This window comes from Belonocnema kinseyi, chromosome 7 (assembly GCF_010883055.1).
Source record: "Belonocnema kinseyi isolate 2016_QV_RU_SX_M_011 chromosome 7, B_treatae_v1, whole genome shotgun sequence".
Classification (NCBI taxonomy): domain Eukaryota; kingdom Metazoa; phylum Arthropoda; class Insecta; order Hymenoptera; family Cynipidae; genus Belonocnema; species Belonocnema kinseyi.
The window spans coordinates 40887628-40904623 of NC_046663.1; the positions used below are offsets into that span (position 1 = coordinate 40887628).

General features: G+C 25.3%; 1 protein-coding gene across 1 annotated transcript in view; it reads right to left on the reverse strand.

Moving 5' to 3' along the window:
- Positions 1 to 1476: 1476 nt before the first annotated feature.
- The window catches only part of LOC117176431, a 42947-nt gene continuing 27427 nt past the window's right edge, over positions 1477 to 16996 (reverse strand). Inside the window, exons 4-6 of the mRNA XM_033366671.1 lie at positions 10291 to 10431; positions 4872 to 5033; positions 1477 to 1595 (exon numbers count right to left, since the gene is read on the reverse strand). Coding sequence (XP_033222562.1) covers positions 1477 to 1595; positions 4872 to 5033; positions 10291 to 10431 — 422 coding nt within the window. The remainder of the gene's footprint in view (positions 1596 to 4871; positions 5034 to 10290; positions 10432 to 16996) is intronic.

Genomic DNA, 16996 nt, shown 5'->3' on the forward strand with positions numbered 1-16996 from the left:
AGCTATAAAATGTCAATCTTTAATTTAAAATATCAATTTAAAAAAATTTAACAGTTACATTTTCATTTGAGAAAGTTAGTCCTTAAAAAAAACAAAAAAAAACAATTTTTTAACAAAGCATTTCAATTTGTAACGAAATTGTTGGTTTTCCAGACAGAAGAGATAAATTTTGAAATAAAATGATAAATTTTCAACAAAATACGTACATTTTCAGCCTAATAGTTGAATCTTCAACTACAAAAAATGATTTTTCAAATCGAAATATCAATTTTGAAACCAAAAATGTTATAACTAAATTTTCAGTTCAAAAATTATTTATACAAAAAATTGAGCATTTTTTATAAAATATTCAGACTCATTTAAAAACATCTAGAATCAATGACACAGATATTTGAAACTATTTTTTAGTTAACCTGTAAACATTAATTTAGTTTGTCACAAAAATATAAGAGGATGAAAAAGATTTTGTTGGGATTAGAAATTTGGTCACTTAACTTCAACTCAATTTTTAGAATTAATAGCGAAAAGGGATTTGTGAATGAGATTGATGAAAATGAATAATTTTTATATAGTAATCAAATTATTATTATATAAATAATTATTATTTGTTATTATTAAAGAAGCTCGTGAAATGCGCAAGATTCCTTGAAAAAAATAACTCTGTATCTCGAAACATAGCCGCAGAGTTAATTTGTTAAATAATGTTGCTTAAACACTAATTTAATAATAATTTCAGATTAATTTAACGGTCAGTTCAGTTGCATAGAAAAATTGTATATATTTTCTCAAAAATAGCTCGAACGGATAATTGTTAATAAAGATTTGTTTACTATACAAATTATTTAATTATTTTCATTATTTAAACTTACGAACCTCTTTTATCCATAGGTTGTACTAAATTTAGTTGAAATTAAGTGACGAAAAATTTCTAATCCGCACCAAATTATTTTCTTTCACTCATTTGTTTATAACGAATTCAATAAATGTTTAAACTTTTAAAGTTTAATTTAAAAACATTTCGAAATAGTTGTATCGTTTATTCTAGATTTTGTAATGGATCTGACTATTATATGACAAACAGTATTTTCTAAAAGTCAAAAAATGTGTAGCTGTCATTTTGTTGAAGAAAGAAAAAAGTATCAGGAACCTTTCTTTTAAAAAATTGGATGTAAACAATGTATGCAGAATTCATTTATTATTCATTTATGAATATTATTATTACATCAAATAGTATTGTTCTTATTATTAGACACTACTTATATAATAAGGTAATTTACAATTAATTATTCTAATTATTAATAAGATGACATACAATTATTTTACATTTAATGTTCTAGGTACTATAGTAAGCGGTAGATTTTGTTTAAGAATAGTGAAAAAAAAATTATCCAACACAATTTGAAAACACAATTTGCAATATATTTGTTTTAAATTGTATTTTAGTTTTTAAATTACTTGCCGGATAAGGAAGTGTATCTAATGACGAGTACTGCTGGCATAAGGGCGAAACACGTAACCTCCAATACTCACATCATGAGGTGAACCATTTAGGAACACAACATCAGAAAGGGCAGGTGACATAGGAAGTGGAAATCCTAAGTGTGAAAGTAAAATATATTTATTATTTAGGTCAAGGATGTTTTTTAAATTATGTACTTAAAACTATTAAAATTTATTTACTAAGTTGTGAGTATACTGATAATTTCTAAAAAAATTATACTTTTTATTGTATCTCAACAATTTTTTATTAGTTTAAAACCATCATACGTTATGAAAAGTGGAAGGGCGGTCAATATTAAACCTAACTTTATTGTAAAATGATTCAATATAGTATTTTAATTTTTTAATTTACATTTAAATATTTTTAGTTTCACAGATGTGCAAATCAATAACCTCAAAATTAGATGATACTGAAGACCGAAAGTCAGGAGTTTTCAATCCTAAGTATTCCAAATTAAATAACTTTCAAATATGAAAAAATTGAATGTTTTAAATACACCAAACTCTCGCTTTCAGTCAAGTGTCGGGGGTTGCTTTCAAATGGCCTTGGACTGATTTTGGGGGGACAGAAGCGTAAACAGTGAGTGTTGTCAGTGTCTCAACCGCTCTCGTTCTACTCCCCTGCGAAAGTGCGTGAACCAGCAGTTCTAGGAAGGCTAAGTACGGGGTGACTGAAAGCGAGAGTTTGGTGTATAGAAAAAAAAATATTCATGTGCAGAATTCTTGACAATAAAACCAATAATCCAACGAACAAATTGGGACAACCGTCATAAAATGTTCCTATTGAAATTTGAAAAAGATAATAATTTTTTTCTGAAAAAGAAAAAAAAATCCCTTTTAGGCAAAAATAAAAACGAGGAAAGAAAAATTATTTGAATTGATTATCGGTTGTCAGTAAGAGAGCATCGTGGTTTTGTTACTGTTCCAGCCTATTCAAGTATTTTTTATTCCTTTGTTTTTTTTTTATTGTGATTTGATAATAATGAAAATAAAAAACGAAAGAAATAAAAAAGAAAAGGAAAGGGTTGTGATGGCCTTCTCATTTTTCCTTCCTCCTTTTTATTTTTGTCTAAAAACGTAAATTTTTTTAAATATAAAAACTGTTGTCTTGTTTCAATTTTCAAAAGGAACATATTCTGGCGGTTGTCCAAATTAAGCGGTTTGCTTTTTGGATTTATATCAGGAACTCTGCACATGAATAATTTTTATTTCAATTTGTTTTTAATTTAATCATTTTTAATTGTAACTCTTCAAACTCGTAAATCTTCCAAATTAGATCATTTTTAATTCTGACATTTTGAAATAAAAAATTATACAAGTTTAAAGTTTCAAAACTAAAACTTCTGTAATTCTGATGATTGATATTTGAAACTTATTTAATTTGGAAGGCTCAGAAATCGAAAACCCTTGCCTTTCGATCTTCCATAATATTCAATTTTGATATTTCTGATTTACTCATCTTTGAAAGTGAAAAAACTTCAACTGTAAATTAAAAAATTAAAGATTATGTTACATAATTTTAAACGAAGAACCCTCAAATAAATGAATTTCTTATTGGTAAATCTTCAAAATAGTATAATTTAAATCGCAAATCATTAAAAATAAAAAAAATTTAATATAAATCTTTAGAGTGAAACTATTGCAAAGAACTATTAAAAATAACATACACTTGAGATTTAAATTTGGCAAATTAAATCAATTTAAATTCATAAAGTTATATCAATAAAACTATCAAACTGTTCATCTTTGAAATAATCTAAATTTAAGAATTTCTATTCATACATATCTAAAATAAAAGATTTTCCAATTGAAAATCTTTAGAATTGAACTTTAAAAAACAATCCTTCAAAATTACTACATTTTCCTAAATTATACATGTTAAGAATTGAAGAATCTTCTATTACAGATCTTTAGTATAAACTCGTTACGAAAATTCGTTTCAAATTTCATCATGTTTAACTATAAATAATAAGAATCAAATAAGTTTAGCGAAATTTTCATTTTAAATATCTTTAAAATGGATCAGTGTCAAAAATCTAAAACATTAGAAAGACCCAAAATTACAGAATCAATCAGAAAAATATTTGTTCTAAATTAAAGTAGGTTGAGATAAACGGTGCCAGAATTTTTTCATTAGTTCCACACATATTAAATTATTGAATTATTAATCTGTTTATCCTAAGCATATTTTTTACAATAATTTAAAAGATAATTATTAGGAGTTTAAAATACTTTTACTCAATGTTTAACTTTTCTTTAAATCTAGACAAATATATACCCAAACCTGAGGATTTATTAACTGGATAATAAGAATGGAAAGCCACATTGAACATGTGTCATAATTTTGGTTGTAGCAGTAATAACAACATTTTTAAAAAGAATTCGTTGTTAGGTATATATTTCTAAAGTAAGATGAAAAAAAATGAAAATAATATAATTTCGAAAATATTGAAGTACAAAAAAATTAATTTAAAAAATAAAAAAACGACTTTTTAATCAATAAATATTTTTCAGTCGTGAAAAAGTTTCACAGACTTTGCTCATCCTGCAAGCAAAAAAGGCATTTTCTGCACGGAAAATAAATTATCAACAAATAACATATTTTTTAACAAAATAGTTCAATTTTCCACCAAAGAAATAATCTTCATCCAAAAAACAATTTTTCAACAAAGAAGTTTAACTTTTATTCACACAGTTTAATTGTTAATTTAAAAAGGTCAGTTTTTAACAAAATATTTAAACTGTTAACCAAAGAGTTAAATGTTCTGCTGAAAATATGAACCTTAACCAAAAATCGATTATTAACAAAGTGTTTCAAGCAGAATTTTCAACCAAATTTTCAAAGAAAGTAGTTAAATCCTCGAAAAAAGGAAATGAATTTTCAACTAAACCGTTGCATTTGTATCCAAAGATATAAAAATTCCACTAAAAGACATGCATTTTCAAATCAAAAAAACAGTTTGATAAAAAGTTTAAACAGCAATTTAATTGAATCTTTATCCAAGAAAAACATCAGTTGACTTTTTAACACCAAATTATGAACTTTAATTATTTTAAACACGCAAATTTCTCACGAAATACTTGAAGTTTTAACGAAAAAGTATGATTTTCTAACGAAATTCTTGGAGTTTCGAGTAAATAGTTGCAGGGTTGATAAATTAAAAATATCACGTGTTATCAATTACCTCCTACCTAATTTAACAGTTCGACCCCCCCCCCCCCTTCTCATTGCCAACTGTTACGTTCCTTAAGAATGGCGGCGGCTTATTTCGAGTAAAAACTATTTTATAAAATACTGCAGGGGTGGCTCGAAAGTACGTTTCTGTTTTCTCGACTATTGGTTTTTAATTATATTTTAGGATTTAAATTACCTCTTATAACTGAATGGGGCGTATAAAACATCCCAGATTGATTCCCAGTATTCTCGTCAGTAGATATTAGGAATATTCCAACTGTTCTCTGGGTGCTAGGACGCTGCAGTATAGTGCCTTCAGGATAACGTGCCTGTGTTGGGTTGTATCTTCTGTGGTTTGCTGTATGAAAAATTTAGTTTCTAATCATTTTGAATATACACGCTGCGAGCAAAATCGAACGAAAAAAACGTACGGATAAGCAAAGTAAAAACTTACGACAGCAAGAACGACCTGAGAAGAGGCGAGAGGTAAAGCGAGCCAAGAATGAAGGGGGAAGATTCCCCCTCTTTGCTCCTTTGCATCACGCTCCTGCAAATACCAGCCTCGTGTAAAGCCAAAAATGCACGAACACGAACCCAAACTCGCCCGACTTCACCGATATTGTCCACTCGGGAGAATCTATCGATAAAAGAAAAAGTTACCAAAACCTAAAACCAAATATACCTTAGTATTCAGCTTGACGCGATCGACAAGTTTTTTTCATAAAAATTTTTCATTTGAAAATTATTACTCATGATAAACAACAAAAACTCAGAAAATTTTCCGATCAAAAATCGATATTTTATAAAACAGAACTCTCGATTATTCATTATTCATTATTATTCATTATTTATTTATTATTTATTTATTTATTCATTATTCATTCCTTGAGATTTTTATGGTATATTCTTAGCTGAAATAAATTATCGCGAGAAAGTTGTTCCCTGGACTTTGAGAAAGTTTTCCGGAAAATTTGAAGAAAATCGATAGAAATTGTTGAAAGCGCTAGATCAATTTTCAAACAAGAAGAATAATTTTCTAACAAAGAAGATCATATTTAAACTAAAAATATAATTTTTGGAAACAAAAAACTTTTCTAGAAGATTGTTAAATTTTGAACTTTAGAAACGAATTTCAAGTTAAAGCAATACATATGCAAAGAAAAATGGACTAGTTAAATTTTTGGATAAAAAATAAAATTGTCAACAAAATAGTTTAATTTTCAACCAAAGAAATTAAGTTTCAAATAAAAAAGATTAGTTTTAATCCAAAAACCGAAAAGTTACATTTTGAGTTCAGAAAATTAATTTTGAATTGAAAAACAATCGAATTTACACCAAAATAGTACAATTTTCCAGGGAAAAAATGAACTTATGCACAAAAAGATTAATAAAGTTACCTTTATAGTAAAAAAATTATTATCACCGACAAAACAGTAAAGCTTAAAAAAATATTTAAGATTTAAGCATAAAATTGAATTTGAAAAAATTTTTTAAAACATTTTTTAAATCAAGCTTGAAGAAACAAAACAACGCTTCTTGAACAAAATAGATCAATTTTCAATGAAAAATGGTTACATTATCAGGTTAAAAAATAAATTTTTAACAACAAAAAAGTTTTCTGCAAAATAGTTCAATTTTGAACAAAATACATGAACTTTAAACAATTTTTATGAGTTTTCTACTAAATAGATCAATTTTTAACGGAAAATGTAAAGTTTAATCTTTACCTATACAAATAATTGCAAACTAAATTTAACAAAGTTTAGCAAAAAAGATGCCTTTTCAACAAAAGAAATTCTTGATTAAAATAGATGAATTCTCAAACAAGAAGAATAATTTTCTACCAAAAGGATCAATTCTTAACTGTGAAAGGTCAATTTTGAACAAAAAAATGTTAACAAAATTGTTCAAGTTTCAAATAAAAATTTCATCAAAGATGATACAGTAAATTATTAGTCTAAACATTAATTTTGAACAGTACAAAAAAAAACCACTTGAATTTTTAACAAAATATTTAAATTTTTAATAGCGAAAAAAAAATTTTTTACTCAAAATAGATTCATTTTCAAATGAGAATAATAATTTAATACCAAAATAAATAAATTTTTGAATGAAAATGGTCAATTTTCAAGCAAAAAAAAAAGAAGAAATTTCAACCAAATAGTTCAATTTTCAACTAGACAAGATAATTTTCCAATCAAAAATGATATGGGTAAATTCTAAGTTAACATTTTTTTGAACCCAAAAACTATCAAATCCTCAACAAAATAGTTCAATTATCAATTAAAAAAATTACTTCTGATCTAAAATAGATGAATTTTTCAGTTAAAAAAGTTTAAAAATGTAATTTTCGACAAAATACTTTACTTTTCAACGGAAGAAATGCATTTTGCACTGAAAAATGTAAATTTTGGACCAAAAATGAAATAGTTCAGTTTACAATTTAAAAAATCAATTTTGAAAAGAAAAACATCGAATTCACAACAAAGAGAAAAAATATCATTTACTGTATGTAAATATGTATAGGAGACAACATTTCAGTGCCTAAAATCTTTCAAATTTTGTCCTGCATATCTTAGTCATATTTTTGGTAAAAAAATTAGTTTGTAACAAATAAAAACTGAATTTTTGACAAAATAGGTAAATTTACAACCTCAGAAATAACTAAAAAAATACATTGCCAAAGAAATTAGTTTGTAAGCAAAAAAGGTTAATTTTTAACTAAAAATGTGACAGTTAAAAAAAGTTGAATTTTTAATTAAAGAAGCTCAAGTTTCAGCAAAAACGGAATAGTTACATGTTTTTAGTAAAAAATATTATTATTTAAAAGAATTGAAGTTTTAACAATAAACAAACATTTTATTTCCATAAATAGTTGAACTTTTAATCATGTATTTGAATTTTCTGCTAAAAAGATAATTTTCAAGGATAATGAAATGTTTAATCTTTATCTAAAAAAATCATTTTGAATCAAAATAAACGAAGTTTCACCAAAAAGATGCTTTTTCAACCAAATAGTAGAATTAAAGAAAAAATTATCATTTTTAACCAAAATAGATGCTTTCTCAAACAAGAATAATAATTTAATACCAAAAAACATGAAATTTTAACTGAAAACGGTAAATTTTCAAGAATAAATGACCATTTTCAACACAAAATGTACACTGCTTTGAATTAATACATACATTTTCAACTAGAAAAGATAAATTTAAAAAAACAGTCAAGTTATTAACCAAAAATGGTTTTTTAACAATTTAACTATTCCATTTTTGAATGAATACTTATTGCTTCAACCTAAAATCCGTATTCAAATTTGAAAATTGAACAATTTGGATGGAAAGTTTTTTTTTGAAAAATTATATTTTTTTTGATAATTCATCTTCTTTGGTAGCAAATTGTTCTTCTCGTGTGAAAATTTATATATTTCATTTAAAAATTCATGTCTTTGTTCGAAAAGTCGTATTTTTTCTGGTTGAGTATCACATTTTTTCATTGCAAATTTATGTATAAACTAAAATTTTCAGTCAAAAAAATATATCTGTAGTTATTTTAGGTAATTGGAGATTTTATTCCAGATTGTAATTCGTGAAGTCCGGCGAGCTTGGGTTCGTGTTCGAACATGTTCGGCTTTAAACGATGCTGGTTTTTGCAGCAGCATGGCAGAAAAGAGAAAAGTAGGGGAAGTGCCCCCCTTCATTCTTGGCTAGCTTTACCTCTCGCCTTTTTTAAGTCGCTTTTGCTCTCGTGCGTTTTCACTTGGCTTTTCCGTCCGTTTTTTTAGTTTGCTTTTGCTCTCAGCGTGTCAGTTGTGATTCTGCTAATAATAGAACCTTTTATCTTCAATATCGGGACCCTAGAGTTTTCTAGAATTTAATATCAAATAGAGGTGTGCAGTCGTTTATTCGTGATTTTTCACAAAAAAGGTTTGATACTGCATAATATTCTCAAAATTAAAGTGCAATTAAATAATAGTTGAATACTTCATTGTTAAGAAAAAAAGTATTTAAGAAAAGTATCGAAATCACGATTCAAAAACTGGGTGACTTTAAAAATTCCCACCAGAAAACCGTTTAACGAATCATAATAATGTTCTATTGACTAACGCAGTATCTAGCAGACAGCTGGCGAAAATTCAGTTTACGTTTTCTAACAGAGATATTTGTTTAATTACATTTCTTGCAAAGTAGCAGCCTAGTCGTAAACAAATCTCACTAAAAAGATACAATTTTGCTTAAAATATGAAACATGAAAAAAGATAATAATGAATAATATCATTTAAGTCCGTCAGAATGACCATAGAATAGGTTATGTTTACTGTTTACACAATCAATCGCTAGCGGCTATATTAGTTTCCAGCACGAACCGGACAACCGCTCTGCTCAGAAAGAAGAACTTCGAAAAATCCGCCGAACCAATCAGATTTTCCCGCAAAAATTAAAAAAAGATGCTTTTTCAACGTTAAAAAAATATTCAAACTTTTTTTAAAACTTTTCTTCCATAGAGATATTATTTTTTTCGATATTCTTTTAACTTTATTGCACGGAGAGAAACTTCAAGAGATTAATTCACGGAGCTGTTCTTGATTTGATTCAAGGTTTGGCGCAAGAACTAAGATCTGGGAACCTTTGCTTTTAAAAAAACGGCTTGGTTTTAAAGCACCGGCCTTTGCTTTAGAAGCAAGGGTTCCGAGTTCTTAGTTCTTGCGTCAGAGCTTGAAAAAGATCAAACAGTTCCATGAATTGATCTCTTCAAATTTCTCTCCGTTTAGGAAAAAGAAATATTTGAAAATATGTAACAACTCCATTATAATAATCTAAAAAATTCAAACAGGTTTTATGTGAAGTTAAATTTTTTTCTATTTCGAAAAATCCAATGTCCCAAGCTTGTCTAAATTTGAATAAAAAATTCGATCAAACGTCTGCATACCTTTAATGTTAAAGTTACTATAATTTTAGAGTACTTCAATGTTAAATTCCCCACGCGCAAAGTTGGCCTACAATTTTATTTCAATTAGAAGAGTTGGCCATCGCAAATTTTTCGAACAAGTATTGGTTTTTAAATTCGAGAGTATATATACTAATCGGAAATACATTTTTGCATCTTTTCTCTCTGTCCACAAAATGTCTAGATTTTTTCATTCTCGAGAAAATCCCGAGAATCTGATTTTTTTTAATAAATTATATTTGATTTACTGCAATCATATTTCAAACTCATGAGATGTCAAGTAAATTTTTGAAAAAAAACTTTTAGCAAGGAAGTTCTTTAGAAAGGTATAAATATATTTTCTTCAGGCAGATTTATTCAAAATAAACCATCAGTGAGGTATAAAAATATAAAATAATTTGTGAAAGATGAATTTTATTTGCACTGCGAAATTCCGTCAAATAATAGTTGGTCTGCAACGTTTTTCTGGTTCACTTTCAGAACGGGAAAATCTACAACATTTTTGTCCACAGAAAAAGAATGTTTAATTAAAATTCTTATATGAATATATACTTTTTAAGATAAAATTCGAAACTTGTTCCAAAAGTCTGCAGACGCTCACGCCGTTCAGTGAGAAAAAGATTTTTCTCAGTCAAAGAATATTATAATAAACTAAAATTCATTATTGGAACCTGCGGCTCGTCGTGCTGCCCGCGATGTTCGAATGGCATTTTCTTGCATACTATTATGAATGCGTTCCTGTATATTATTTGGAAGCTCCCCTGGAGGATTTACTTGTGGACTATTTCGATCTGGACGTGGCGTATTTGGCTCTGTAAAATATAATATGGGGAATTCCATTAAATAATTATTATCACTAGCCTCAATTTTGGACTGAGACTGCATTTTCAAAAACACTATTAAATTTAAATTATTTCTTGAAAAAAAGATCCTACTCCATCTTCACTCCATTGTCGGTAAGGTACAATCTCTGATGATATAGCAGATAAATTTAAAACACTATTAAAATTCAAAACCCATTTACTATTTAGCGGCGTATTCTTTGCGAATCATTTGTCGAGTAGTGTAAGCAGTTATGCAGTCATCTAACTGCAGACGCGTCGCAATTAACAATGATGGAACGTACCGCACAAAGAGTGTGCATTAAATTTGGTCAATAATTTAGCCATTTATGTTCAGAAACCATCGTTATAATTTGGAAAGTGTATGTGTGATAATATCATAATTTACAGGTAAGTTACCGCAAGGTGCCCAAAATAAAAAAATTTCCGTAAATTTAGAAGTTTCCACCGATTTCACGAATGTACACAAATTTTATACATTTTTTCAAATTATAGCTCAAGCAAGTTGGCGCTTACATCCTGCGAATTATCAAAAGTTACCTGTAAATTACAATCAATATGCATTTAATTTCGTAAAGGGCCATAAATACTTATGAATACCCTTATATTTTGCCACAAGTTCTTATAGATTATCATCAATTCTCACAAACTTTACAAATAGCAATCAATTTCTACAAATTTAATGAATTTGCATTAATTTCTAAAGTGAATAAAATATGTACGAGAATATGTACTTTTCAAGGTAAAATTTGCAGCTTGCTTGAAAGGTCTCCAGGGACCAACGCCGTTCAGAGAGAACAGTTTATTAGCGGTAAAGAAATTAATTTTTTCCCCAAGCAATTTCTTCGTAATTAAAGAAAAATATCGCTGTTGCATTAAATACCTGAGAGAATTTAAATAAATTTGTTAAAATGGTTTATTCATTTTCAAAGAATGGAAGAAGAAAGACTGACAAAAAATTAAGTAAAGTAAATGTTAACGTACGCAGAGGCGCACAGTGGGGAAAAAGTACGTTTTTTGGTTCAAAATACGATTCCGGCTGAACCTGTTGACCAAATTGGTTTTTTTTTTGTATAGCTGATAAAATTTCAAATGAAGTCAGCAAGCCTGATTTTTAATTTTTTTTTTTTTAATAAATAAATTTGACGATAAAAATGGCAATTTTTCTATTTGGCGTTCCCGGTGCTCGTCAATATTAGAAAAATTTTTATAATCCCCGACGATTTATAGATTTACATGACATAAAGATATTTCATCATAATATAATAAACAAAAGAAAATCTTTAAAAATAAATTATTTGTTGAAAATGTGTTTTCTGTAATTTTCAATAATTCAACGTTTTTTTTAAGTTATGTTTCAAGAAATTTGAGTGGTAACAATATTTTAATTAAGAAAAATTTCTGTTAAGACTATTCTTGTTAATATTATAAACAAGTTTAATAAAGAAATGCATTATACAGGCATTTTCGTCAGAAAAATTAGTTTTTTTCGATGTCAATTTTTTTAAATTAGGAACCTCATGATAATTTCAGAAAAATTCATAATTTGTTGATAAATTTTATGCTTTTTATAATAAATTTATCAAACAAATGCATTATTTGGACCTTTTGTTGACGGAAAAACTCTTGTTTTCAATGTCAGTTATTTTAATTGGAAACTTTACGATAATTCCTTCATTTCTTGTATTTAAACCCCCTGGTGTTGGCCAACTGTAAGTACTGAATGAAAAAAAGAACTTTTTTCTGAAATTCAAAGAACTGACCTTGAAAAAAACGAGTTTTTACGTCGAAAAATGCCCGAATAATGCATTTTTTAATTAAATTTGTTTACCGAAAACATAAAATTAATCAACTGATAATGAATGTTACTGAAATTTTTGTAAAGCTCCCAACTAAAAGGACTGACATTGAAAAAGACGAGTTTTTCCGTCGACAAATGCTAAAATAATGCATTTGTTTAATAAATTGGTTTAAAAATTCATAAATTTTATGAACTTATTATAAATGCTGCTAAAATTAGCATAAAGTTCACAATTAAAAGGACTGATATCGAGAAAAAAACGAATTTTACGTCAACAGATGCCCGAATAATGATTTTGTTTAAAAAATAATAAAATGTATCAAAATGTACTGAGTGTTGCTAAAATTATTATTAAGTTTCCAATTAAAAGGACTGACATTTAAAAAAAACAAATTTTTTGTCGATAAGTACTCGAATAATGCATTTATTTGATAAAATCAAAAAATTCATCATCAAGTTATGAATTTTCTGAAATAATCATGAGATTCCTAATTTTTAAAAATTGAAGTCGAAAAAAAAATTTCTGAAGACAAATGCCTGAATAATGCATTTGTTTATTAAATTTGTTTTTAATATTAACAATAATAGCCATAAGAGAAATTTTTTTCATTAAAATATTGTTTCCACTTAAATTTCTTGCAATATAACTTTAAAAAAACGTTAAATTATTGAAAATGATAGATAACGCGTTTTCAACAAATAATTTGTTTATAAAAAAATTTTTTGTTAATTGTACTATAATGAAACACCTCTATATAATTTAAATCTATGAAATTTTGATGATTACAACAATTTTTCTATTATTAACGAGCACCGGGAACATCAAATAGAAAAAATTGCCATATTTTTCGTCATGAATTTCCAAATTAAAAAAAATCTGACATGAAAAAAAACGAATATTTCTGTCGAAAAATGCCTGATTACTGCATTTGTACATTAAATTTGTTTATAATATAAACAATTATAATCAGAAACGAAATTTTTTCATATGATAATGTTTCGATTCCAATTTCTTGCAACATAACTTGAAAAAACGTGTATTTATGGAAAATCGTGAAAAAATTTTAACAATATTTTATGCAATTTTAGCGATTTCAACCATTTTCCTATTATGGACGAGCACTGGGAACGTCAAACAGAAAAAAGACAGTTTTTTCGTCAAATTTGTTTATTTATAAAAAAATTTCAAACCTAATTCAAAAATCAGGCTGGACAAATCTCTTGAAAATCTTATTAGCTTTTTTCCCATTTTTTTTGTCGAAATGGGTGAAGATTTGTGGACTGTACGTTATTCTGAACCAAATAAGTCATTTTTCTTCCCAAGAATAATACAGGAATAATAATTTAAAGTTTATGTTAAAATCTAATTTTGTTGAATCATATAAAATAATATTAAATTAATAGATATATTGTGAAATCATTAAGTTTAATAATATTGTGTTATAAATTATAATGAAAAATGTTATTTGAATATAAAGATATCAAAAACCAAATTAGAATTAAATAAATGTATTATTTTCATGTTCTAATTATATTAATGATTCAAGGGTAAAAAAAATTTTTATATTTGCAAATTACAAAGCTTAATAATATCATGTTATACGTGCTATTAATGTTATCTCATAATATTATATTTTATACTTTAAAATTATATACAAAATAAAAATTAAATATAATTTTAAGAAATTTTTAATTGGTTTATACATTGTTACAGGAATAATTATTTAAAGTTTATCTTGAAATTCTATTGTTTGAAATAATATGGACGATTATTAAATTAATAGAAATATTGCGAAATCATTAAGTTTACTAATATTATTATGTAAATTATAATTCAAATTTTGATTAAAACTTACCGTTATTATAGGCTAAATTGCAAGTAAATAAATTTATTATAATAATGTTTTAATTATGTTAATGATTTAATGTTAAAAAAAACTTGTTATTTATAGATTAAAATTAAATAATACCGTATTTTTATTTTAACATTATATAATCAAAATTTATTAACTATTTAATATTGGAGCTGTATTAATTCCAAATTTTACATAATTGAGTCATTAACAAAAATTTTTTTTCACGTTTTAGTTATAATAATAATATTCTCATGATTCATATATTTGCAAATTATAAAGCTTAAGATTATTATGTTATTCATGCTTATAATTTTTACAATAATATTATATTCATATTTCATATTTAAAAATTATTTACAAATTTAAAATTAAATATAATTTCAATAAATTTTAAATTGGTTTATTCAGTGTTACATGAATAGTTTTTGGAATTTTATCTTAAAATATAATTTTGTTAAATAATATAAAAGATTATTAAATTATTAGATATATTGTGAAATCGTTAAGTTTAATAATATTATGATATAAATTAAAATTTAACAATAAAAAATAAAATATCAAAGTACATAAGGATTGGATTTCAATTGTTTAATATTTAGTAATATAAATATGCTATTTCCTCTCACATTATGCAATTATATATTGGCCATTACTTTCATAATAAAAGTTTCTTTTTTTCTTTTAAATACTTGTATTACAATTATATAACTTTTATGGTGCTTCCGATATTGTAAAATGAGTATTCAAATTCAATTTTCTAAATTATATGTATACATATTTTAATTTTTTTAACTTAGTTAGAAAGCTTATTAATAAATTCAATGTAGAGATATGCAGTTTCAAATTTGAATGAGAATATAATGTAAACATTATTTGAATGTTTTCATGAAAATAATTGTGTGATGCTTTTTATGTTATGAAATAATTGATTAATTATCAACTGATTATACCAAACCTCACATTTTCTGGAATTAGATTACGGGCTTATTAATAAAGAAAAAATTTAGAAATGAAAGTTCAAATTTCAAAAAATTTATTAGCTAAAAATTATTTCAAGGTCTTAGTGAGAATTATAGTTTAATGCTTCTTATTTTGTGAAATGACTAAATGATATAAGCTGAATATTTTTTGTGAAAATTAAATTGAAGAAAAATTAAAATCTATTACCTCAAATTTAAGTAACATAAGTAACGAATAAATTAATTATTTACTTGTAGGTTATATAATGGAACATTGAATATGATTTCCATGATATAAATCAATTTATTTCTAAAGTACCTCTATTTCAATTAAGTAATTTTTCGGAATTATGCTGGTGTTCTGAGATTAATATTTTCATTCATATTTCAAAAGTATATTTAAAAATGTTTAAATTTTTTCCTCAAATTAATATTAAGTCAGTAAAAAATGTAATTTTCGTAAATAAAATTTAAAATCAGTGAAACAAATTATTTGAGGCTTTTTATGTTGTGAACCATTTACTTCATTATTAGCTGATAATTTTCTTCAAATTTTCTTCATGTTGGTTTTAATTAGTTGACAAAGGTTATTTATAAATTAGTCGTATTGAAATGCTGTTTTAAATTTTAAAGGAGAATATACACATAATGTAAACATTATTTGCGTATTTCGATGAAAATAATTGTTTCATGTTTTTTATTTTGTGCACTGATTAATTCATTATCAACTAATTCTACTAAAAGTGACATTTTCTGGAATTAGTTTAAAAGTTTAAGATTAAATAAAATTTTTATAAATAAAAGTTCTAATTCAAAAAAAGATATAAAGTTAGAGTTATTTGAATGTTTTATAACAGAATTATATTTTAATGGTTTTTCTTTTGTAAAATGGTCAATTGATTATTAGCTAATTAACATTTTTTGATTATTAAAGTAAATAAAGATTAAAACTTAGTTCCTGAAATTGAAGTAACATAATTTAATTATTGACTTAAAGGTTCTATAATGGAACATTGAATATAATTTAAATATTAAAAGTTAATTTATATTTGCAATTATATTATTCCAATTAGATCATTTTTCAAATATGCTGATGTACTGAAATGTATATTTGCATTCGATTTTTTAAATCATATGGAAATACGTTTGATTATTTTCTGAAATTAATATCAAAAGTTACCAATAAAACAAATTTGCAAAAATGCATGTGATATTAAAAGAAAAAGTAGAGTACAAATTATTTACATGTTTGAATGAAAATGATAGTTTAATGCTTTTTATGTTATCATTTATGAAAAAATTAATTAATTATTATATTACTAATTTTTTTACAACATCGAACAAGATAAAGATTCAATTATAACTTTTTTTAAATTAAGTATTTTATGTTGTGCAATAATTCTTTCTTAACATTTTGCTACCATATTAAAATTCCAGAGTTTTTAAGAAGAAGAAAAATGTTAATGATAAGTAAAATGAAATTATTGAATAAACTTATTTTAAGAATTAGAACAATAGAAGCGTTTTAATAATTCCGAAAGATTTTGAGATTAAATTTTTTTAAACAGTTGGGGAAAAATTTAAGCAGTTAATATTTCATTTTGAAATAATAATTTGAAATTTAAAAGACTTCAAAATTGCTTTTTAAAAACATATGGAAGATTTTAAGACAATTATTTCCATTTTTCAGGATAAGGACATAAATTCTTTAGGTTCCGAAAACAACTTCTTTCGATTTTTTAAATTGAAAATATATAATATAATAAATATAGCGAAGATTAAAGGAGAATAAAGAAGATTTTCAAACTGCAGAAGATTTAAAAAAATGCAGGTTCATGTGAAAGTTAAAAAAAAGAAATCCAGACGTAAAAAATGCAAACGTCTGGACACTAATGTTTTTTTTAAATTAAAAATTGTGG